The 26,381-nt window shown below is 40.1% G+C and overlaps 1 protein-coding gene across 2 annotated transcripts in view; it reads left to right on the top strand.

Moving 5' to 3' along the window:
• RhoGAP5A (Rho GTPase activating protein at 5A) overlaps positions 1-26,381 on the top strand; it is a 335,224-nt gene that overhangs the window by 100,114 nt on the left and 208,729 nt on the right. For both annotated transcript variants that reach the window (XM_068230716.1, XM_067158364.2), the window contains exon 4: positions 4,408-4,871. In XM_068230716.1, the coding sequence (XP_068086817.1) occupies positions 4,408-4,871 (464 nt within the window). The remainder of the gene's footprint in view (positions 1-4,407; positions 4,872-26,381) is intronic.

Raw genomic sequence — 26,381 nt, 5'->3', positions numbered from 1 at the left:
GGGTGCATCATTTCAAGTGATAACAGAATACAGCATGAGATTAACAACCGCATTCAAAAATCAGCTCAGTTTTACCATCAAGTTCGGAACCTCCTCTGGAACGAACAAGTTCCCTTAAGATCAAAGCAGATTCTATTCCAATCATACTTCACCCCCATACTAACATATGGCCTAGAAACTTGTACAACAACCCAACAATTGGATAGCAAACTACAAGCCGCAGAAATGAAGTTCTTACGTACTATGGTACAGAAGACAAAAAGGGACAGGGTAAGGAATGAAAGAATAAGGGAGGAAGCTGGTGTGTACCCATCCCTGAATGAAAAAGTGACAAGGGTCTGTTTGAAATGGTTTGGCCATGTCAAACGATTAGACGATGGAAGGACAGCAAAACAATGGCTACACACAGTCGTGGCCAGAAAACGACCGGTAGGAAGACCTAGGAAGAGATGGCTGGACCAAGTGAAAGAGGACATAGGAACAAGAGGAGTCAGCTGGGATGTCGTCTTGAGAGAAGAGTGGTACATGGACAGACAGAAGTGGAGAGTGCTCGTAAACCACCCCCGGGCAACTGGAGTGGAAAACTGATGATGATGATGACATTTTTCTGGTAAAATCTATTACTCTGCTCTTATGGAATCTTTGTTAATTATTGTTAGATATCGCAGATGAGCTGAATATTCCGTCCCACTTCTTTCAAAAATATAGAAAAGGCGAATTCTCATTGGTTGAGAGGTATACGTTCATCACTTATTTGGACGGGTCCAACACGAATTGAGGGACTTCTGGTAGACTTTGCTCTGTTTTCTATCTCACTTACACAAAAAATCCTTGTTTAACCTAGTGGAACTTTCCACAGTAACTGCACAATACCCCAACTCCTACTCTGACATCATCACTGGGTGTTGCTTGCTTACATTGCAGAGATAATAACTTTTGTAATGAAAACAAAACGTGGCTTCTACATAAACTCAAATAGTTTCATGTTCATCTTTGGTGGTCTTGGAAATATACTGCAATTTTATAATTTAAATCAGTTGTACGGGCAATTCAGATGTGACATTGAATAAAATTTATATTATTTACCAAACAGGCTCAATTTGATAGGTGCAATACGTAGGCAACCTGCATTGTGACGAGGATGAAATGATGATGAAGATAACACATACACCCAGTCCCCGTGCCAGGGGAATTAACCAAGTACGGTTAAAATTCCCAACCCTGTCGGGTATCGAACTCAGGACCCCTGTGACCAAAGGCCAGCACGCTAACCCTTTAGTCATGTAGCTAGACAGAGAGTAGATAAGGGGACTGGAGAGTGTTCACAGAGAGGGAAAGAGAGACCTACCTGGATAGACAACGCTGGCAAGAGCTCGTTCAACACCACCCTACCTGGCAAGCTGGAAGATTTAGATGATGATGATGATGATGATGATGACAAAAATGCTTTAGTTTCTGAATTAAATTCACAAGTCTTGATTACACTTAATCACAGCATGATGCAACAGGTGCTCAAACAAAAACGTGCACCTATTTTTACTTCAAATTGTTTTGAACTTGGAAAACGCACGGTTTACATCATGTGCCACAGTTGGATCATACTCCAGCTTAACAAAATCAGAGGCCTTCAAGTATCGATGTACTGTCAATTTTTTCTTTGCCTTCGAGAACACCAGAAAAGTTTGCAGAGACCAAATTTTTTACACTACACTTAAAACTTCATTTTTAAAAAATTTCATTAGGGATCATTCAACTTCTTCGACAATTCCAGTACTAACATGAAGGGACAGTTCTTTTTCGTGCAATTTCATGATGTCTAAATGTATGGACATCAAATTGGAAAAAATGAATATAAGTTATTCATGAACACTAGCTTTGCTGAAGACTTCTTGCGCTTCTTTAACAGAAGCAGCTTCTCCAGAATCGAGGCCTTCAACTAACTATATCTTTTATTACCCCAAAATAATTGGCATAATAAGCAGCAGCTTGGAGCCATCTTCCCCATCTTGTATTAACTGGTGAAGGCAGGAGCGGCACATTACCAACTATATCCAAAAACATATTCTTACTATATGGAGCCTTTATAAATACTCTTTTCAGTGTAGAGACCAAAATATTTACTTCAGGAAAGGATTCCCGGACCACTTCAATGACTCGAAGTCAATGTGCTACATATGTGAAGTGTATCGTTTTGGGACATAATATCCCAGTATCTTCCATGACTTTGTGCATGTAAGGTGCAGCATCAGTGCAGGCCACATTACGGCCACAAAAAGTTAAGTACATCATTCAAAAATGCAGCAGCTGTAGAGTGATTCACCTTATTGTTAGGTAACACACCCATAGTTAGTAGATATGATTTGTCTCTCTTCTTCGTCTCCTAAAATTCCAAACACGCTGTAAATTGCAAATCTTTGATATACGTCTGTTGTTCTTTTAGCAAGAACCAAATATATTTCCCATAGTCTTTTCCCTTAGTTTACCTAATGCCATTTTATAAAGCTCAGGAACATAATTCTTCCTGGACTAGTTGTTTCATATACTCCTTCAGAAACTTAACTAAGGTCTTATATGCATGTGATGAATTTCATGATGTTCTTATTACTTAGCTTAGGCAACGGTATGTTTGCTGAGACAAATGCTTTATTGAATTTACTTTGTATTGGTCCATGTTTAATGAAAGCTGTGGTTACAAGAGGCTGGTGTTTTTGTTTCACATTTACCATTTTAAATTTATTGTGTTTAGTTGTTTGAAGACGAGTTGAACTTGATACCTTGTAGTTGCTGTTACGGCTGTACTACAATATTTACAAAACAAAATACTTCTGTCTGTTGAAGAGTCTTCAGACTCATGTACATATGCTTTCAATACATCACTAACAGTTCTCTTCTCCTTAGACATTATAAATTAAGTAGCAACAACACAGTTCTCTAATGTACTGTACTATGAGCCACAATTCAACACAACCAAACCAGGACTGATAAAAACTACTAGTGCATGGAAGGACATTGTATTTAACTATTTATGAAGTGTGAAAAGAGAGCCCTGTCATAAGTGAAATTTCAGGAATAAGTAGCCAAATTGCCTCATTGCGTTGCAGATAGTGTCATGGCCAGATTTAGAGATGTAAACTTGCTACCCACCTGTCAAACAGGTTACCGGGCCATAACCAGCACAGCTCAGTTTCTTGAATATGGCATGAGAGACTCTGCATAGGTTTCCAGCGCATAAGTTATCTCAAATACATGCCAAGTTTTTGAGTATTGTCCTGCAGAAGATACTGTCTACACTCAAGATTCAGAATTCTTTCAAAATATGCACTATTAAAATAAAACTACTCCTAATATGCAATTGCACATGCAATATGCATAATTATCCAAAGCCTGGTTATTGTCATGCAGCTCTTGATGGAATAAGATGTGGAACAGGTGGTAAGTATGCCTGTGAAGAATGTGCAGCCCATTTGATTGCCTGATTCCAATCCATCATTCTTTTTTTGTGAGAACTGGTATGAGGATTTACTGCAAAAATGCCTGGAACCATTACTTCCACAGCTTTGTTTGTCACAGTCGTACATTATACTTCTTTTGTAGAGTGAGGTTCACAATTGTGCAAAGTCTCTGGAAAAAATTATTGAAGGTGGGACAGGTTGGATGATGTTAGTCAAGGAACTGGTCAAGATACAGGTATTCTCAAGAAGCATTTTCCACATTTTCCATAAATTAATAGCATGTCAACCATTTCATAATTTCTGAATAATGGATGGATTAATCAGCGATTTCTTGGTGCCTACATCGTAACAACTATTGTGTATACCAGCAAAATGTGGCATAACTTGGCTACTAATAAATCAGAACTTTTCCATGCACATTTCCAACAGGTGTGGCGTTGTCTTGTACAGAACTCATTAAGTATGTGATCTTAGGTCAGTGAGGAAGACATAGGGAGGGTAATGCATCAGAGACTGTTCGTATGTTTGTTTTCCCCATGAAATCGCCACAACATATGAGCCGTATTAAATCTTTGTCTCTTTGACCTCTAGTTATTATTACATTTGAAAAAGTACACCCTTCAATACCAGTGCCTTCACCAGTGCTGTGTGCCTGAATATGAAAATAATTGCATCGCTGAACGTGGCTGGTTATGACAGGCTATACATGCAACAGAAATGAGAACAGCTCCATTAAAACAGATTTTATCACTGGTTCCTTGCTTATAAAAGCATGGGACACACATTAACCTTTTTTCATGAATCCTTTAGTGTCATTTACCAAGGTGAAAACAATCTATCACCATCTTCGGTTAGCTAGAAGTAATTTTTGAATTGAGAAATTTAGCTAGGTCACCCTCCCTGTCACTTATATGTATCTTTGAAGTAATTACATGTATTTGCTTTTGTTTGATAGGTTTGGTGATAAGTTGAAACATTACAAGTTGTATTATGATGGCCAGCACTTTGTTAAGGAAAAACATTTTGATACTGTATATGACTTGGTGGCTGATGGACTCGTTACACTTTATTTTGATGAGCATGCTGCTCCTTTCCTTGAAGTTATGGACAAATTTAATTGCTACGAGAAGAGCCCATATATGACTCTGAATAAGCTAAAACTGAAAAAAGTGCTTCGTAATTCTTGTAGAAAATCTGACGCCCTTTTCTCCACTACTGGTTTTATTGAAAATGAGAAAGATCATTCTGAGAAGACAGCGTTAATCACGAAAGCAGTCTCTTCTGAAATTGACACTGAGGAGCAAGTGGAGTATGATAAGCCACATTCATTCAAAGTGCACACTTTCAAAGGCCTAAACTGGTGTGAATTTTGTGGAAACTTTTTATGGGGATTTATTGCTCAAGGAGTAAAATGTGAAGGTAAGTTATGAATTTTGTTTTCATTGTACTAAGAAATTATTTTTTTGGTACAGTATGTAGAAAGTGTTCAGTATATTCATTGTGAATAAAGCAATAGTGGAATATGGGGTGAATTAGCTGCCTTTTGTTATATAGTCTTATAGTTCTTTTGCCATCTGTTGTTTGTTAATGAGCACTTGTCCATAGTGATATGCTTGTATTATTTGGAGTCTGCCTTTATAGCGTAGCTTTTAGTGCCATTAATTGCCATCCTGGGAGACCAGAGTTCAATTCCTGGTACCGCGAGAGGTTTAATGACGGGCAGGAAGGCTGGTATGTGATTAAAATGGTACATGCATTTCACCTTCATTGGGGTTATGCCTGAAAAGAACTGCATCACCTCAGGATGAGGACAGGAGTTTGTTCAGCTCTTTGGCTGAATGATCACTGCAGTGGCTAGAAGGTTTGAACATTTTAGAGTTTTGTCCAGATTGAAGTGCAAGGATGAGGAGGAACAAGTGAGTATGCTGTTATTTTGTTTGGGAGATAAAGGCAAAGGTCTGTTGAAGTCCTTCAGTTTGAATGAGGCAGATAGTGACAAATACACTGAATGGAAATTGCAGCACCCAGAAGGAGTGGTGCTACATTGCAATTGAACATGCAGGACGAGTGTTCAGTTGTGATTCGATGATTACACTTTCAGGTCCCTCTGACCGCAAGTTTGGACAACAATCAATACAGGATGTGCCCACCACGAGCTGCAATACATTGATAAATTCATCGAGGCATGGAGTCGATAAGGCCCTGGATCGCTTCCTGAGGAATTGTGGCCCATGCTTGCTGCACTACACGGGTCAGTTGTTCCACAGTTGTTGGTGGCTGAGGACGGTTGGCCAGTTATCGACCCATCATGTCCCACACATGCTCAATAGGACTGAGGTCCGGGGATCTGGCAGGCCATTCTAAGGTTGTGATGTCATGGAGAGTTTCTCTGGAGATGCGTGCAGTGTGAACCCGGGCATTGTCCTGCTGAAACATCCCATTAGCAATGTTCGTCATCATAGGGACAACCACTGGATTGAGTACCCTATCAGCGTACTGTCGAGCAGTCATAGTGCCCTCAACAAGCACTAATTGTGATTTCACATTAAAGCCAATAGCTCCCCAGACCATAATGCTTGGTGTTGGCCCTGTGTGCCTCTCGACAATAAGATCTGGGCGGCCCCTCTCCCCGGTACGTTGGCGCACACAATTCCGGCGATCACTGCGGGCAAGACAGAAGCGCGATTCACCACTAAAGACGACCCTATGCCATTCGTCGACCCACGTCGATCTTTCTCGACACCAGGCCAGCCTAACACGTCACTGTTGTGGGATCAATGGAACATCTTCTGCAGGGACATGGGCTCGTAAGCCAACTGCACGCAGGCGATTACCAACTGTTTGTTGTGTAACGTGGGGTGCCACAGCTGCTCGAATTTGCGCTGCTGTTACATGGGGTTCCATCCGGGCCATCCGAGTGATGCGGCGATCCTCTCTCTCAGTTGTCTGTCGCGCTGGGCCTGTGCCAGGTCTACAAGTGTGGGTACCTTCATTTGACCACTGCTGCCATACACATTGTACCGTAGATGCCTATCGGTCAACACGTGCAGCGACAGTCCTTAGCGATTATCCAGCCTCACACAGCCCAATTATCCGAGCCCTTTCAAACGGCGGCAGTTGTAGCAACAATCCAATGGGTCTGAAACTTTGATCGTTTACATACCTACATGACATTGTTCCATATCTTGAAAATCAACACAAACGACCATTGCCTTCATGGTGTTGCAATTTCTATTTTCTTAAGTGTATGACAAGGTCAAGGCGGAGTTTGAAAAGTTTCTTGGATATAAGACAAATATTGTGAATCTAAGAGCTAAATGAGGCTGAGTAGTAAAGTTAAACCCTTTACTAAAGCTGCACTTCATTGCGTGGCAATACCTTTAAGGGATGGAGTTAAACCAGAGCTGCCACGAACCTATTAGGCTGGCGTAGCAGGGGGAGAGGTGATACTTCCACGTGGCGCGTCCCAGGTGGCGGATAGGGGGGTCCTAACCGGCTTGCCGGCGGACTTGAGGGAAATAAAATACCTCTCGTGGAGCAAACACACAACCCCCTGTGGGTGGGGGACGCCGACGAAGAATACTCCCACGGTATCCCCTGCCTGTCGTAAGAGGTGACTAAAAGGGGCGACCAAGGGATGATTGTCTTGGGACCATGAAACTACTTGTGATTAGTACCACCACGCGGAGAGCATCATGGGTCGCTTTCACTTGCGCGTAGTACCACTATATTAAGTACCAAATAGGTTTGTGATTAGTAGCACACAGGAGCACCGTGCGGTCGGCTTTTGCAGTACCTGTGATTAGTACCACCATATGAGCAGGACCATGGGATGATAGCTACCATGGTTCTGCCTTGCCTGTGGTTAGTACCCACTATATGAGGAACACCACAGGATAGGGGAAAGTCCCTGTGGTTAGTACTCTTATGTGATGAACACCATAGGTTTGCGTTGCCTGTAAATGGTGCCGCAAAGTGAGAAAGACATAGGTCTGTATTATATGTCGAATTTCATAACCTCTGAGTAGTACAATAATGTGTGGAATACCTCAAGTCTCTGCTACTTTTGATTAGTACCGCAATATGACAAATACCATGGTTCTACTTTCCTAGCGATCAGTACGATTACGAGGGGCCAATAACTTGGATTTTGGACCCCCTTTAGACTGCAAGCATCATCGTTTCAGTGTTATGTTATAGCAGCAGTCCCTTGCTCAGTAATCCTATTCTTTTACGTCAGTTTCTGTGAATGTAAAGCATTGCGGGTCGCATCCACTGATTGTTTTAAATTCATGTCCATCCATTCATTCATCGTTCTCACGCTTTGAATTCTGGTCAGTGGAGAATTTTAGACTTTTAATTTGTCATTCCATTTCGTCTCATTTCGTACCATTAGGGGCCGATGACCTCGATGTTGGGCCCCTTTAAACAACATCATCATCATCAAACCGGAGCTGGACAAGGGATAATCGAGCCAGTAAACGAACCTACACTTTTGTGTGCCCCTGTGGATGTGGTGCCACACAAAGACTGCAGGGTTTGGATATGTGTGGACTACACACAGCTAAACAAATATGTCCAACGAGAAAGGTGGCAGGTAACCCTCAGTTGATGAATCTCTTGGTATACTAGGGGTGGAAAAATGTTTACAAGACTAGATGCATCTAATGGCTTCTTGGAGATCCCTTTGGACCGCAATAGCTATAAACTCACAACATTTATAACCCTCCTTGGCAGATTTTATTTGAAGTGGTCCCCATGGGGATTACATTTGATTCAGAAGTTTAAAAAAAATCATCAAATATTACAGCCCCTTCAAGGAGTTAAACTTATGGATGATATACTTGTTGAGTGTGAGGATACATTTCAACTCAGTGAACGAGTCGTAAAGGTATTAAGTAAACAATGAATATGTGATTACCTTCAACTTGAATGTGAATTTGGTGTCCGAAAGGTAAAATTCCTAGGCCACGAGGACGGCAATATCCTACCTGATCCTGAGAAAGTCTTGGCAATATAAGACTTTAAACCCCCACTCCCCAGTAATGTACCTCAGTGTCGACAGTATCTTGGAATGGTAAACTATATGATGAAATTCATCCTGAATTTTGCCGAATTGACTGTCTCTTTGTAGATATTGCTGAACATGAATCACCAGCGAATCTGGGCACAGGAGGCATGGCAGAAGATCAAAGGTATTCTAACATCGTCTCTGACTCTAAGGATATACAGAAAAGGCTTGCCTACCAGAGTTACAGCAGATTCTTCTTCATATGGATTGGAAGCCATTTTGGAGCAGTTCGAGGAAGACTGTCGGTTGCCTGTATGTTATACATCAAGATCCCCTGACTACTCTGGAGCAAAGATACACCCAAATCGAAAAAGAGGCTTTGACCTTTGTGTGGGCAATGTGGCATGGTCTTATGGTGACAATGGGATAGGAAAGGGCTAGGAGTGGGAAGGAGGTGGCCATGGCCTTAATTAACACGTTCGCTGCTAATTTTGCACTGTTGACATTAAGCGTGAGTGCGTCACGTACTTCACTGGTGTGCGTCACGAGGCACGTGTGACTCGTCCTACGGAAGTAGTTCTGCAGACTGCCGGTGGATGGCGAAAGTATACTACTTCGAAATAATGATATTGGCAGCTGTAAGTCATGTCAAGTTCTCACATTCCTCAGCAGGGGGATTCACCAGCGCTCGGTTTAACGGCAATAAACACTGAAGTTCATGAGTCACCCGTGCCTCCTGTCGCACAGAACAGTGCGTTAACATCACTTTCTACATGTTGGTAAAGGTTGATTCACATGACCATAAATGCAGATTTAGACAAACTATAAATGAACACATTTATTTGCTTTATAATAAAGACATTGCATATAAAATTTTAAAATAATACTGTTCTCTACTTGAACCCAGTTGTCTGGGTTTTCACTGATCGCAAAATTCCCTAAACTATTTACACTCATGTTCGCTAATGTTATTATTATACAACGTCAATTTTTATTTTGAACACATATTAAATTTCAGCATTTATAAACTTTATTAAAACATCCAATACACATGAATGGTTTTATTTGGGCATTCCTCACAGTACGTTGTTATCTGCTTTGTTTTCTTGTCAGCGTCTTTCGATGTGCCTCATTCTCACTAAGTGTTATAGCAAACCATGCATCATCTTCTAACTTTTCTGGCTGGTCCTTCTATCTTTAGCAGAGGGTGCGCACGTCTCCTCCTGGGACTGATGACAGGTTCTGTCTGTGGTCCAGCCAGACTTCTTGCGACCCAACCCCCGTGATAACTTGAGTATGGTGCTGATACATCTTACCCACCACCTCTCCTTTCTTCATTTTTTGTTTCACTATCATTGGTAGTCCACGTCTATTGCTATGAAGGGGCCTACACTCAAATGTTTCATTCCTCAGTTCTTCTGCCAGAGGTACACTGGTGTAGAAATTACTGGCATAGAGGATACATCCTTCATGTAGAAATCCACTAAGAAGCTCCATTACAACAGAATGAGCATGACCTACTCCGCTTTCACTCACCCTGGATTTTTCCTGCATAGATTCTTCGTTCTAACAGTGTAGCCTTCTTTCGTACACACTTTATACAACTCCATATTTGTGAGTTTTGTTAGGAATGTACATTCTGAAAACTAAATGGCCTCTTCAAGGAACCTTTCATCTATAACCATTTCTTTCCCCATTGTCAAGGCATTCTCAAAATTTTGGTTTAATTTTTCAAGGAGGGGTTGGATTCGATAAAGACGATCGCCTGGTTAATGGTTAGCTTTGTTGTGTGCGGAAGTGCCAGAATCTCAAGAGAAGGAGAAGAAAACAATCCCATGGCATTACCCATCTAATAAGTCACACAACCGGGCGAGTTGGCTGTGCGCTCAGGAGTGCGCGGCTGTGAGCTTGCATCTGGGAGATAGTGGGTTTGAATCCCACTGTTGGCAGCCCTGAAGATGGTTTTCTGTGGTTTCCCATTTTCACACCAGGCAACAAATGCTGTACCTTAATTAAGGCAACGGCCGCTTCCTTCCAACTCCTAGGTCTTTCCTATCCTGTTGTTGCCAGAAGACCTATCTGTGTCGGGGTGACGTAAAGCCACTAGCAAGGAAAAAAAGAAAGTCGCACATCATATAAGTCATTCTTACAAGGGAGTTAACACAACTTGGCAATCGCAATTGCAAAAACTTTCTGGTTAGTATGTAAGTGTTTTACATGTACATTACAAATATGCGCACAATATGTGCCATTGACAATTACACTGCATTTTACAATCATGCGCATGTTAAGGCATCGAGTTCAAAATACAGGTTGTTGGTACCTCTTGGCAAAATTATGAGGCTGAGCATGTCCACAGAGTATAAAGGCCGAAAACAGAGTTGCTTATCACAGTAGGAACACTTCATGAACGCTTGCAATAAGCAGTCTTCCGAATCACACGGCTTTTGAACATCAAACATACGTTCGGGTGGTGATTGTAACCTCTCTGGTCTGAAGTCATCATATCCAGCTACAGTCCAGGAGTACCGAACAAAGTCAGCGAAGACTGAAGAACAGACCTGATTGTGTAGAATGCACATCAGCAAGGAAATGGAATCTCTCGATGATGGTGTGAACTGATGGTCATTGAGGTTAATGTGATCTTCAATCCGCTTCAGCACCGCCTTGAACCGTTGGAAGAATAGCACATCAAGCGGCTGAATGTAAGGTGTGCACCCAGGAGGGATGGTCTTGACTGTATGCACCATATTTTGAAGTCGCATAGCATCGATATGCGTTCTGTCACGATATGTCCCGAGGGAATCAACCAGAAGAAGAGATTCCTGTGCTGCATTTGGAAAGTAGACATCTTGATAAATTACGTCATGATTTGTTTCGTTATTAGGCCGGACTTTGAAGCCACTTGAACCAGATTTTGTGGTTTCAGTATGTGTTGCGCTACTTGCACTCCAAACTGACCATTAGGTTCCTGGTAAATAACCGGCAACGTGGGAAACACGTATCCACTTGCCGAAGTAACGGGTTGGATGGCGTAAGAATGAGTTGTTGCGTGATCACTCCGCACCGAACTTCTTACCGACTTCTCTCCCTTGTAATGCAGAGTTCGCGATGAGTGAAGTTCTTTTCATATACCACTTTGATCGGTATTATAAATCTGTATACGTTCCATGGTATTCATTAAGGATATTACCTTTTTGCGAAACTCGTCACATTGTTCCTTCACGTCACCATCTGTATTCCAGACTTTAGTGGTTACACATTTTGTTATTGCCCGTGAACCAAGATGGTGTCTCTGTTTAAACCGTGCAACCCATCCATGGATAGATCCAGTGAATCGAGTCAGTCCTATTTCTCGAGCCTTTTCTAAACCCCAAGTACGAATATCCCTGTCGTGAACATTAGCGCCTAGAACAGTTCTCGCCACCCTGAATTTTTCAGCTACATTATTGTCAAGCAGGGGAAGTTTTGAGCGCTGGCCTAGCTCCCCTTTTTCTACTACGTGACGTAAATATCGTAGATGACGTACTTCTTGCACCATACGATATCTTTTCTGTACTGTGTTGAAGCTTAATCGTTTGGTTTTCCCAGAATCTTGGATTGAAATGATCTCCTTTGCCTTTTCAAAAGATATACCTCTTCCTCTCCGGTGGGCTTGGCAGATACGCAGACGACTGGCTTCCATCACTTTTTATTAATGACTTCCTCACAGTCAGGTTCTGGATCGTCCATAATGGTTTCACAATCAGATACGTCTTCCTCTGCATATTCAAATTCTTCAATATAGTCTATTGTATTTTCTTGATGTATATTATTACCATTGGATGCCACTGTTTCGTCTATCACATTGATTACGAATGCAGCTGAATTTCTCTCACTTACCGTAATTTCTCTGGATCTTCGTTTGTGTTTGTAATGGCTAACAGTTATACTCACTATATTGACAGCATTCATTATCACACGATTACGGTGACAGTGACTCGCTACGAAATTGGAAACACCACAAACAGAAGGAACTTTATGAGCGGTCGAAGCAGATACAACACAGGCGGAGGTCCCTATTATGCTAGCTTCCTTGCTCGTATGCGGAATGCCTGTCTGGTTCTCCTAGATGTCGCATCGGCAACTGTGTTGGGTGACCTTGGACACGGCGCGGCGTGTGTTGACCATAGCATACACGTAAAATAACTAAAGTAGCTAGAGAAAACGTTTACGGTGTGTAAAGTTATTAAAGCCACGATATCATGTTCGATATGGTCTACTTTCAGCGGAATAGTGAATCTTCATAACTTAGAGTGTAATTGGCGATGGTACTGAAGTTATACAGTGTTTTAATCAGCACGTCAAACATACCGGTATTCATACAAACCACAAATCACTTGCAATTGCGATCGCAAGTTGTGCTAACTCCCTTGTTAGACTAGTAGGAGTTAATAGTTGACTGAAGAACAAGACTTTGTTTAAATTGAATGACCATACCTGTTAGTTTCCTGAACCATCATTTCTAATAGGGTGTCATCCACAAAGTGAGAGTATATATCAATGGGCTGTCCCCTTTCTAACTGCTACTGAACCTTTGCTTCCCCAGGAAAAAACAGTGAAGCCTAAATCATTCCTGGTTATATCACCCCAACTGCAGTCTGATGTAACTGATTGTGTTTTAACTTGTTCACTGTCCTTTTCACTGTGGCTTTCATTTACCTCTGTGTCGGTTCCACCGAGCTCGATAGCTGCAGTCGCTTAAGTGCGGCCAGTATTCAGCATTCGGGAGATAGTAGGTTCGAACCCCACTGTCGGCAGCCCTGAAAATTGTTTTCCGTGGTTTCCCATTTTCACACCAGGCAAATGCTGGGGCTGTACCTTAATTAAGGCCACGGCCGCTTCCTTCCCACTCCTAGGCCTTTCCTGTCCCATCGTCGCTATAAGACGGTGCGACGTAAAGCAAGTAGCAAAAAAATGTGTCGGTTCCAGAGGACACTGATGAAGATGATTAACTTGATAATGAAAAATTGGAATCTTCAATATCACTACGTTATATAGCTTCATCTTCTCCTAAAAGATCATCAGTATCAGACTCCTCTAATGGTTTCTCTAAACGAAATCTGGTTCGTTGTGAAAAGTCCGAACTGGAACACTCTTTGGGTAGCTAGAAGTCTGTTTATCTACGTTTTATCTAAAAAAATTCACACACATTCCGTAGCTTTATGTGGTTATTAGTTGAGAATAAGATGATGAAATCTGTATATAAGTAACTTTACCGTGATGCTGCTTAGAAAATATTCCCAATTGTAAATCCTGTAAGTACTTCACACGCTGACAAGGATATTCACACGCTGTCACAACAAATTTGCGCCAGCCTATAATGACGGCTATAGCATGATAATACTCGATCAACAGTATATAGCTCCTATCGTCCACCGCAGTTCAGCGGGACGTCTAGTAAATATGTGAGGCACTGGTGTAGTGGCGCTCTGCTGTTGCGTTCTTCGCCAGCACCGATCAAGTGGCGTATCAAGTTTCGCAACCGGTACCTAAATATACAAAACTGCCTTCCGTAGTCGTTACATTTGTTGACACTGGGGTTTTCCAGTGTAACTCATAGGTCAGATAGGCCGTTCTGGAGAGCTGCCCTGCTATTGAATGAAGCGCCTGACGTCACCGAGAGCCACAATAGACAGTGCTATCCCAGATTCAATGGCTTGAGTGTTGTAAGGTGCAGTTAGTCGAGTATTTTTAGAGTTTATCTTGTTAGTTATTCTAATTAGCCTCCATTCAGTCATAAAATACAGAACTAGTGTATCTTTAGATGCCGTGACATTTAACATTTAAAACTAGTACGAAAAAATAACATGACTTTAAATCAGACTCTGTAATGACAGACACGCTCACAAAGGCGATCGTGAGTTGAGAATCAACCTTTTACAAACAACTAAAAAACATAGGTATTAATCAAGGCTTAATACTTCCCCAGTTTAAAGAAGAAAGGTAACTACGAGCACATTCCACTTCTAGGTCGCAGAAAGTATAGTAATTTAAGATTATTTCGTTATGGATTTGTAAATTATGTTGATATTCAGATATAAATATTTGTAATATCTGTGTTATGTACGGTGGTAGATTTTTAAGAATTTCAGTCGGGGAGTAGGTACGATTCAAGAACACGGTAATTTTAAATTCCTCTAGCCCACATTTCCAATAGTCTGAGTAGGTAACAATGTATAGTAGGTTAGAAGAGTGTTAGAAAAAAATAGTATAATACAGGATGTCCGAGAAGTTCCCGTACCCCTAGTTTCATGTTATAGTGGAGTACTTACATATAAAAACTGATTCCAGGGAATCTGTGTGTGCACCATCATGCCTTAAACAGAGTTCTATCCATCTCCAAGTTCTCATTGACATCCTGCAGAGCATCTCAGGAGTTATGGAACGAAAGGCTTCCTCCACACTTTGGCGCAATTCTTCATTAGTCGTTTACCGACGTTGAGCCATATTGGACTTGATTATTCCCGATAATGAGTTGTCTGGCGTGGTAAGATCCGGGCTTCGTGGTGGCCATTTCAGTGGGGCTGGAGATGTTGGCGAGCCACGGCCAATCCAGCGGCCTTGAAATTGTTCATCAAGGAACTCGCGCACCTGAATAGCAAAATGTGTTGGAGCCCCATCTTGCTGTAACCACACATGTCCCATGATTCCTTTGTCTTGAAGTTGAGGTATTAACCAAGATTGTAACATATGCAAATAAGGTTTTCCATTGACATACCCATAAAAAAATACGGCCCGCACAAGTGACGTGATGATATCCCGGCCCATACTATAACGCGAGGGGGGTTCCTTTCCAACTCTTGCACATAAGGATTTTCCTTAGACCAGAAAACCACATTCCTCCTATGTGAACTGCGATATATCGCAAATTCATCAGAAAATAACACTCTTGAGCGAGACACGGCAGTTGGGAGTTGTGCCAACAAAGCACTGCAGGCTGCACTCGTTGTTCCATGTCATTGTCAGATAATTCATTCATATGCATCGGCCTAAATTTTAGTGATGTGCAACGCTCTCGTTCGAGACTCTCGAGACTGACGTCGCAAATCTGGAGACTCTCGCGAGAATCTCGAGACCGATCCTCCTGTAGTGCAAGCTGCGCGATGTACCAGTAACGACGACTGTAAACTTGATAGTATATCATTGTAAGTTATGGCGTGAAATAACGTTCCCATATGAAAACGCGTGTGCTAATACATTTTGTCAAATGCCTGGAAAAGTACTACATGTTCAACTATAAACCCCTTAATACCATTAACGAAAGTGAAAACAAAATGTCAGTATCTTAAACTGTTCACGACTTATTTGGGGTGGACATCTTGGCTGAATAACCATGCATAATTTGTGAATAACTGTAGATAGGATGTACACCTACTTGGATACTAGAGGCGTGCATTATTCGAACCTGAGACGGGGAAGATGTGCTTTGCTACATATGCAACCCCCATTACACGTGAGTGGAACGTGTAACCTAAAATGCCCGACTTTGCTCCAATTCTTTCAGCAGGGTTGATGGGCAATGCTCCCGAGACCGATTCTCGTGTGTTGCGACCTGTGCGACGTCCCAGTAACTACAAGTGTAAGTTTGATAGTTGTCATCAGCAGTTCTCATATGGAAACGTGTGTGACGATAAATTTTGTTAAAAGCCTAGGAAAGCACTGCATGTTGAACTATGAGCTCCTTAATACCATTAACGAAAGTGAAGACAGAATGCCAGTATCTTAAACTGTTCAAGAGTTATGTCAGGTGGCGTTCTTAGCTGAATAACCCGTATAATTTGTTAATAACTATTATTAGGATGTAAACCTACCTGGATGCCTCACAATCGTTGTCGGCAGGGTAGCTTCTTGTGATTCAGACCGGGCCGGAGATGTTCTGTGACTATTCCTTTTCATTTATATTATGTGTTTTTAAGTATCGGATCATCCCAGAAGTATTTCTACCGACATATTTCACTTCTTTTGAATAAGCAACACAGCGGGCTGTGCTATGTGACATCTTTTCCAAATAACCGACATCCACGACTTACGTTGCGTTTCGGACATCGTCTTCAAGTTGTCGCGTACAACTAGACACAATATTACATTGCACCGTCATATGTCGAAGTACCTAATTATGACGCGAATACTCTATAACATTGTAAGAAATTATTTCCTTCGTCACCAAAATATCGGTAAACACAAGCAGTGGTCATATGTTATTGAATGTGGGGTCTGATAACGATGTACACCTACCAGTCGAAAGAATTGGAGCAAACTGAAGCATTTTAGATTACACATTCCACTCATGCGTAATGGTGGTTGCATATGCAGCAAGGCGCATCATGCCTCGTCTCGAGTTCGAAAAATGCACGCTTCTAGTATCCAGGTACCTGTACCTACAGTAGCCGTCAGGTTCTGTACTTAAACCACTCATTCGTGTACCTACTAGCGCATACAATGCCAGACTTCGTATCCTTTATAATTATGTTATACTGCGTCAAAATAGACCTCGGTAGAAATGAACGTCTTAGTCGCTTGTTGACACGTGTTTCCGAAATTGAGAGGGCACGTGGTTGGCTAACATACTCGGCTCAAACAACATTCAGCTCCGACTACCTGTAGACCTGCGACACCTGCTCGTCACACAATCCGGGCACACCACTCTCGAGATCTCTCGAAATTTCTCGCGAGAAATAGTACCTGCGTTAGTCTCGAGAAATCTCGAGACCTCGTCTCAGACTGCCCACCACTACTAAATTCTTTCATTTTCAAATCTCTCTTAATGTGGTCATGCATCGTTGACCGCGGTACTTGAAGTTCAGCTGCTCTTTTGCGAATGGATTTCAATGGAGACTGCTCAATTGATTGAGCGACGGCGGCACACGTTTCTTCCCGCGTCTTCTTACGTCCACTACGCGGCCTGTCTTTGACACTGCCTGAAGCAAACGCACGTTTCTCAATCAAGCCGAGTAGCTTCATGAGGTGGTGGTTTGCCAAAGCGATCTCTAAATGCACTCATTATCACTGTCATTGTTTGCCTCGTATGTGCTCGTTCGTGCACCCAGACACACGCCACTAATCGCTCCTCAACAGTGTAGCTGTGTCCGTTCACGTCCGCCTTGACTAAACAATTGAAACGAGACTGACAACAACGCTAGCAGCAGGGATACCAATACCAATTGAACAACTATTGAATTCCCCAATTATACAAACTCAATTGTCCATGCCATAATATAACAAAATAATAATATGAACGTATGAAACTAGGAGTACGGGGACTTCTCGGACCAAACTATTATGCTCATTCGAGTTTGGAGGTTGTTTATGATGTAACCAATAGGCCTATAAAAATCCAATCACACCATAATTTTCCTCGTTTTATTTCACTTTAGTCACGGACGTTTGGAATTTTTACCGGTAATTTGTACTTTAATAATTTTATGGCAAATGGAACGCAGGAAGTGCCCGTTTTTAAACGTGTTTCAACCATACGTCAAGTTTAAGAAATTATTTCTCAAAACACGTCATCAGATCGAATCCAAATTTTAACACAATATACAATGTAATGTTTTATGCATTATTTATAAATTTAATAATTTTATGTTCCCCCCCCCCAAAAAAAGAGCTGTTATCAATTTTGTAAGACAACTTTTTCTCGGCTCAGGTTGGTTGGAAAACTCCATTCTTGGTCGTGTTGTAATCTTTATATATCCAATTGTTATACTGTATGACTGAAATTCGTAAATTAATTCCATTCCTTTATATGAGTTTTTATTTATATTGGATAGAATGATATACATCACTGACTGGCCAGTACAAGTAAAGACGTGAGGCGTTACTGTGCAGTCGCTCATTTGTTCAGTAGAAGTACATTATTTTGCAACTGTTTTATACAACAGTTGTCTGCACGCAACGGTTTTGGCAACAACCGTTGTCTGTGCAACTGTTTTGCCCAGCACTATGCTACAGAATTCTACACTGTATACAGAATTCTAGGTTAGGTAGTGTACACGTTGTGAGTAAGATTGTATTAAATTGCATAACTCTTAAGGTTACCCCAGAAATGCGAAGGGGAAGTCACCATACGTCTTTTCTCATGTGAAGACTGGGTTAGGGGAATTTTCACAATCAAGTTGGGAAGTTTTCATTATAATGGTAGACATGGGTCATTAAAATGACGTCAGTAGGAATGTCACGATTAAAAGCAGTGCCATCATGTGAAATACTCGATCAAATGAAAAACCACACATTTTCACACTATTAACAAACAGTACTATGCTGCCGATTTAACAGTGAACACTCCTCTTCTACCACTACTACTACTACTACTACTTCTGCTGCTGCCGAATGTTTTCATTCCACCCTGCCATTATTTCATTAAGTGTGCACACTGGTGCCTCAAAGTAGGGATCGAACAGCTGGATATTATGATGAACCTGTGTGTTATGTACCAGCAGTATCAGAAAATGTATGAACCAGAGGAAGGGCATGCTAAAGAAGAAAGTTACCTAATTTCCCAGCTATTTCCCACCTATATTTAGGCAGGTTGTTATACTCGGTACGCAGCAGTAATCCCATCTATCGGAGACGAGTGGCAGCATGAGACAAAGAACATCACAACAAACAGTGGTCAATGTAATGTTATTGTTGATCAATTTGATGAGCTTTCGATATTGTAGGCCTTCATATTTAGTTTTCTTCCAACTCTGAAATACTACCATTGTCATAGTCAGTACAGTAAAACTGAATATAACACAAATGATCAAAAATTGTAGTATCTATAACTTTTGTTATGTGGTACTTTTTGATAGGACCAATAACATAGATCTTTTTAAAAATTAAATTTTAGGCGCCTTCCCCTAAAATACCATTTCATCCAGGGTGAATAAAATTATTTATAGCCTAGACTGTAGCTTCTTATTCCCTGACTCTACATACCGATTTTCATTCAATTCTTTTTACCCATTTTCTCGTCGCCTGGCGTTGATGTGGACTTTGCAACAAAGATACAAATTCATGAATATCTCTGTTATCATAGCATTATGGTAAACATGTATAAGACATAAATGATTGGAAAGTTAATTCTCTGTAACTTTAGTTATGTAGTATTTATCGATAGGACCACTAACAACATCAATATTTGAGAAGAAAATTTTAGGCCTTCCCCTAAACTACCTTTTTACTCAGCGTGCATAAAATGATTTATAGCCTAGATTGTAGTGGCTCATTCCCTGACTTTACATAGCAGTTTTCATTAAATTCTTTTCAGCTATTTTCTCGTGAGGCGCGTGCATACATATATACATACAGACGAAAAAGATGGAAAGTTAAAAAGTGCATTTCCTTGTTACTGTGGACATGTCGGTACAAAAATAGCATTCTTTTTAAATTCTGAGCAATGTACAAACAAAACACTTATTTTATATATATATATATATATATAGATTATGCTAAGTTTTAAATGTAGTTTTTGCCACCAATTAATCCAATTTTGGGATTTGAGTCATCAGCCTACAAGTATAACAGAAAAACATGCTAGGTTTTGTTACATAAATACAGACTCCATACACAATATCTAATTTTACAAACTAAGGTACATTAAAATAATTATTACCTGCAGACTGAAGGACGGTCCAGTTTCTGAAAAACTAGGAACTCTCCTATTAAAGCAGGGTTATTCTATAGCATTTAAATGTAATTCTTGTTTCTCAAAATAAAATCTCTGTTCTCCTGGAGTACCTTTCCTATTACACTCACACTGAAATTGACTTAATAATGTTCAAAATTGTGTTTCCATTTTGTTTTCCACACTTTAGAAAATTTATTATTAACATGTTTTGCAATGGCATCCTTCTTGACATTTGGTTCACACAGTTCTTGATTTTTCTCTAACTCCTCCTGTCTTACTGCATGACCAATTTTTTTCTTTTTGGGAGTTAGTAAGTTCTATAGGTCCTCAAAAATCACAATTTAAAGGTCTAACCGATGCTGATTTCTTCTGCTCCTGGAACCATACTTTTGATATATCTTCAGTTACTGAGACAAGAAACTGGTAGTTTGGCAGTATTTTGAAATCATGTTTACAGTTTTCTTTGTGTATGCATTGAATGTAATTCTGGAAAATATATTGAATCCCACCTTTTTCCAATATTTTATCGTAAGTGTGTGTGTGTTTGTAGATAGTAAAATTACAGGGAATTTCTTGGATTTCTTCTCCCTGTAAGCCAGACAGGCAGTGTTGCCTTTCCTCATGCATATCTTCCTTCCTACGCCTAGTTTTTATGTCGGTTCTTTTGAAATGCCTTTACTATTATGCCTCAGAGTCCTGGTAAGAAAAAAAAAGTACTTTCACTGTAAAGGTAATTAGTAAGAGGAACACTTTAAAAAAAAAAAAAAAAGTTGTCTGTGAATATGTGGTAATCTTGTTAAAAAGGCTGCACAAATTGAACAGCTTCACTACCACAGTGAAACCCTTTCTCTTTAACATTTATCTTCCATAGGTTCTGCTCCTTTATTGGCAATGAAAATTCATACAGTACCAGTAGTTTGAAATTGACTTACAAAGAGCCCAAAGTTTAAGCTTCCATTTGTGGTGGTGTTTATTTTGAAATTGAATCACAAAGAACCAAGAGTTTGATCCCCAACTTGTGGTGATGTTTGTCTGGAATATATTGCAACAGTTGAGTATGACCTTGGCTAGATATCAAGCTTTCATCAACTGACATTAACTGGTGAGGGTTGTAAAAGTATTGAAAAAATTGTTCACATGATTTACTGAAGGTTGAAATTTACTGCATGGATTGTAATTCAGTTCATTGTTCTTGGCCAGTTTACTATTTGTTGACTAAATGGAAGAAACTGTGTATTGATTCAAATCTAGTTCTAGTAAACATTTGCTGATACCAGGGGTGAAAAATTGACACACCAGTATGACTTGATTGTCGGTTTGGTGTTTTAACACGTTCACTGCCACTACCGCTTTAAAGCGTCAAGGTGATATATGTAGCAATGCCGCCCCCTGTGGGTGGGGGATGCAGACAAAGATTACACCCATGGTATCCCCTGCCGTTCGTAAGAGGCGACTAAAAGGGGCAACCAAGGGATGATTGTATTAGAACCATGAAACTACTTGTGATTAGTACCATCACGCAGGGAACACGATGGGTTGCCTTTACTTGCGAGTAGTACCACTATGTTAGGTACACATTTGTGATTAGTAGCAACAGAAGGTGAATCAGTATGGGTTTTCCATTACCCGTGATTATTACCATTGTGAGAAACACCACAGGGCAGGGCTTTGCCTGTGATAAGTACCACTATGTGAGGAACATCATGGGAATACTGGCACCCATGATTAGTACACCTAGGTGAGGAGCACCATGGGGTTTGCGTTTCCTATAAATGGCGCCATTATGTGAGAAACACCATAGTTCTGTGTTACCTGTACTACGTCCAATACTTGTGTGTAGTACCATTATGTGTGGAACACCATCAGTCTATGCTATTTTTGATTAGTACTGCAGCATAACAAATATCATGGTTCTACTTTACTAGCGATAAGTACCTTTATGAGGGGCCGTTGACCTGGACTTTGGACCCCTTTAGACAACAAGCATCCTTGATTCAGACTTGTGCTTCAGAAGCAGTCCCTTGGTCAGTAATACTATTATTTATGATAGTTTCTCGGACGGTGGGGCATTGTGGGTTGGATCCACTGATTGTTTTAAATTCTTATCCAACCATTCATTCTTCATCACGTTTTTTTATTCTGGTCAGTGGATGATTTAGAACTTTTAAATTGTCATTACATTTCATCTCATTTGGTACCATTAGGGGCCGATGACCTAGATGTTAGGTCCGTCTAAACAACAAGCATCATTATCATCACTTTCATCAGCAATGCCGCTGCTGCTTTAAAGCATTCAGAGCCCTGTGTTTCTAAAGCTAAATAGAAACGTACCGGCTTGGCGATTGATGCTGGTGGTTATGCCGGCACTGCAGACGGGTTACCTTTAGAGGCTACCTAAAAACAAATGAAAATAGGCCACTGGTTTTGAATTAGGGGAAAGGCAGTGTTTAGGTCCTAGGGATTCCATGAAAGAAAACTGTGAGAAAACTGTGGCTTACTTGCTTCGGATATCTGCGTTCAGTTAGCGTGATCATCACTTTCTTCTGAACTTGGTCTTGAGTTACTTAGCACACATCTGTCAGTGTCATTACTCATGCGAGGTCTAACTTCAGCACTATTATCACTGTCTTCCTACTCACTGGGTGTAGCATTCCTGTCATAAGCAATAATTTCATTGATCCGTATTGAAATACAAATTACAAATTGAAAAGCTAGGATGGTTCCACGTAGTCAATACTTTACTAATGAAAAGGCTACATTAAGTTGGGACTAGTTTCGATCTTCCCATGAGATCATCTTCAGCCTAAAATGTATAAACTTGACAAGTCATGTTATAGAAACATATGAATGTTGAAATAAGGTTGTACAACAAATTAAAATTGAAAGTCTTATTGTTATACATTGTCGGATGAAAATTACATATATTCCTGCCGAAACATTAAGTGCAGCTTCACTTTCTTAAACTTGTAGTTTAATATAGGTTAGCTCAGAATGACATGAATAGAACTATGCATCATAATACATAGCTAGCTATAGCTCATTTAGAGTAGAATTAAAATTACATTATAATTCTTGTACCCCCTGTGGGTGGGAGACGCAGACAAAAACTACACCCACGGTATACCCTGCCTGTCATAAGAAGAAACTAAAAGGGGTGCCCAAGGGACGATGAAATTGGAACCATGAGATTACTTGCGATTAGTACCATCACGTGAGGAACACCATGGGTCGATGTTACTCGCGATTAGTACCACCATATGAGGAACAGTATGGGTCTACATTACCGAAGAGCAGTACCATTGTATGAGGAACACCATGGGTCTGGGCATTGCCTGAGATTTGTACCATCGTGTGCATCCCACCAAGGCAGGGGAGCAGGCGCATGGTCAATCAATCAATCAATCAATCAATCAATCAATCAATCAATCAGTCACTACTGATCTGCATTTAGGGCAGTCGCCCAGGTGGCAGATTTCCTATCTGTTGTTTTCCTAGCCTTTTCTTATATGATTGCAAAGAAATTGGAAATTTATTGAACATCTCCCTTGGTAAGTTATTCCAATTCCTAACTCCCCTTCCTATAAACGAATATTTGCCCCAATTTGTCCTCTTGAATTCCAACTTTATCTTCATATTGTGATCTTTCCTACTTTTAAAGACACCATCCAAACTTATTCGTCTACTGATGTCCTCCCACGCCATCTCTCCACTGACAGCTCGGAGCATACCACTTAAACTGTATATAGGATAATATCTTTTGTTTATTTCCACCTATTCAATACATTACAAGAAGTTGGCATTTACTTTAAAACATTATTCAGATGAGACATGTTTCGCCTCTCACTGTGAGGCATCTTCAGTCATTATCAAAAACCTTATTATTTTACCAGGCATCTGGTTAAAGATATTCAAAAAAGTGTTTGATGATTATAAGAGAGGTAAGATTTACGTTAGTTATAAACATGTTCATGAAGTAACTAAAAATCTAATATATTGATAAAAACATATGTAGTACATAAAAACTGGTAGATTCATAAGAGGTACATTTAAAAATGAAGGCGTCATGTGAATATGTATCAATTGTTTGTATTATATATTCTCATTGAACTGATTTCATATGCCTTCCACTATGTATTAGACATCTACTAATGTCTACGGCTTTAAGCCGTACATTCTTACGACGTCCTAATTAACAAAGAACTACATATGTGTTTATCATTTTATTAGATCTATAGTTATTTCATTGAACATTTTATATGTACTACCTTTGAATCCACTAGTTTTTAGTATCATTTGAATGTAATGTATATTCTCATAGAACTGATATTCTATGCCTTCCACTATATATTAGACATCTTTTAATGACTACGGCTTCAAGCCACCTTCTTTTACTATAGTACAATCAAACAAGTCCTATTCAACAAAGAACTACATATGTTTTTATCAATATATTAGATTTTTAGTTACTTCATGAACATGTTTATAACTAACGTAAATCTTACCTCTCTTATAATCATCAAACACTTTTTTGAATATCTTTAACCAGATGCCTGGTAAAATAATAAGGTTTTTGATAATGACTGAAGATGCCTCACAGTGAGAGGCGAAACATGTCTCATCTGAATAATGTTTTAAAGTAAATGCCAACTTCTTGTAATGTATTGAATAGGTGGAAATAAACAAAAGATATTATCCTATATACAGTTTATGAAACTTTCAATACGGACGAAAAATGATTTTCATCACTTGTAAGCATACCACTTAGTCAAGCAGCTCGTCTCCTTTCTACCAAGTCTTCCCAGCCCAAACTTTGCAACAATTTTGTAACGCTACTCTTTTGTCGGAAATCGCCCAGAACAAATCGAGCTGCTTTTCTTTGGATTTTTTCCAGTTCCTGAATCAAGTAATCCTGGTAAGGGTCCCATACACTGGAACCATACTCAAGTTGAGGTCTCACCAGAGACAAATATGCTCTCTCCTTTACATCCTTACTACAACCCCTAAATACTCTCATAACCGTGTGCAGAGATCTGTACCCTTTATTTACAATCATATTTATGCGATTACCCCAATGAAGATCTTTCCAAATATTTATACCTAGGTATTTACAATGATCCCCAAAGGGAACTTTCACCCCACCAATGCAGTAATTAAAACTGAGAGGACTTTTCCTATTTGTGAAACTCACAACCTGACTTTTATCCCCATTTATCATCATACCATTACCTATTGTCCATCTCACAACACTATCGAGGTCATTTTGATGTTGCTCACAATCTTGTAACTTATTTATTACTCTGTACAGAATAACATCATCTGCGAAAAGCCTCATCTCTGATTCCACTTCTTTACACATATCATTGATATATATATATAAGAAAACATAAAGGTCCAATAATACTGCCTTGAGGAATTCCCCTCTTAATTTTTACAGGGACAGATAAAGCTTCACCTACTCTAATTCTCTGAATTCTATTTTCTAGAAACAGGGCCACCCATTCAGTCACTCTTTTGTCAAGTCCAATTGCACTCATTTTGGCCAGTAGTTTCCCATGATCTACCCTATCAAATGCCTTAGATAAGTCAATCGCAATACAGTCCAACTGACCTCCTGAATCCAGGATATCTGCTATATCTTGCTGGAATCCTACAAGTTGGGCTTCAGTGGAATAACCTTTCCTAAACCCAAACTGCCTTCTGTCAAACCAATTATTAATTTTGCAAACATGTCTTATATAATGAGAAAGAATGTTTTCCCAAAGCTTACATACAATGCATGTCAAACTGACTGGCCTGTAATTTTCAGCATTATACCTATCACCCTTTCCTTTATATACAGGGGCTACTATAGCAACTCTCCATTCATTTGGTAAAGTTCCTTCATGCAAACAAAAATCAAACAAGTACTTCAGATATGGTACTATATCCCAACCCATTGTCTTTAGTATATCCCTGGAAACCTTATGAATTCCAGCAGCTTTTCTAGTTTTCAACTTTTGTATCTTACTGTAAATGTCATTGCTGTCATAGGTAAATTTTAATACTTCTTTAGTATTAGTCACCTCCTCTATCTGGACATTATCCTTGTGGACATTATCCTTGTAACCAACAATCTTTACATACTGCTGACTGAATACTTCTGCCTTTTGAAGATCCTCACTTACACACTCCCCTTGTTCATTAATTATTCCTGGAATGTTCTTCTTGGAACCTGTTTCTGCCTTAAAGTCCCTATACATACTCTTCCATTTTTCACTAAAATTAG

This window comes from Anabrus simplex, chromosome 1, assembly GCF_040414725.1.
Source record: "Anabrus simplex isolate iqAnaSimp1 chromosome 1, ASM4041472v1, whole genome shotgun sequence".
In the NCBI taxonomy this organism is placed as follows: Eukaryota; Metazoa; Arthropoda; class Insecta; order Orthoptera; family Tettigoniidae; genus Anabrus; species Anabrus simplex.
The sequence above is the reverse complement of the archived record's forward strand: the minus strand, read 5'-3'. Positions and strand labels throughout refer to the sequence as shown.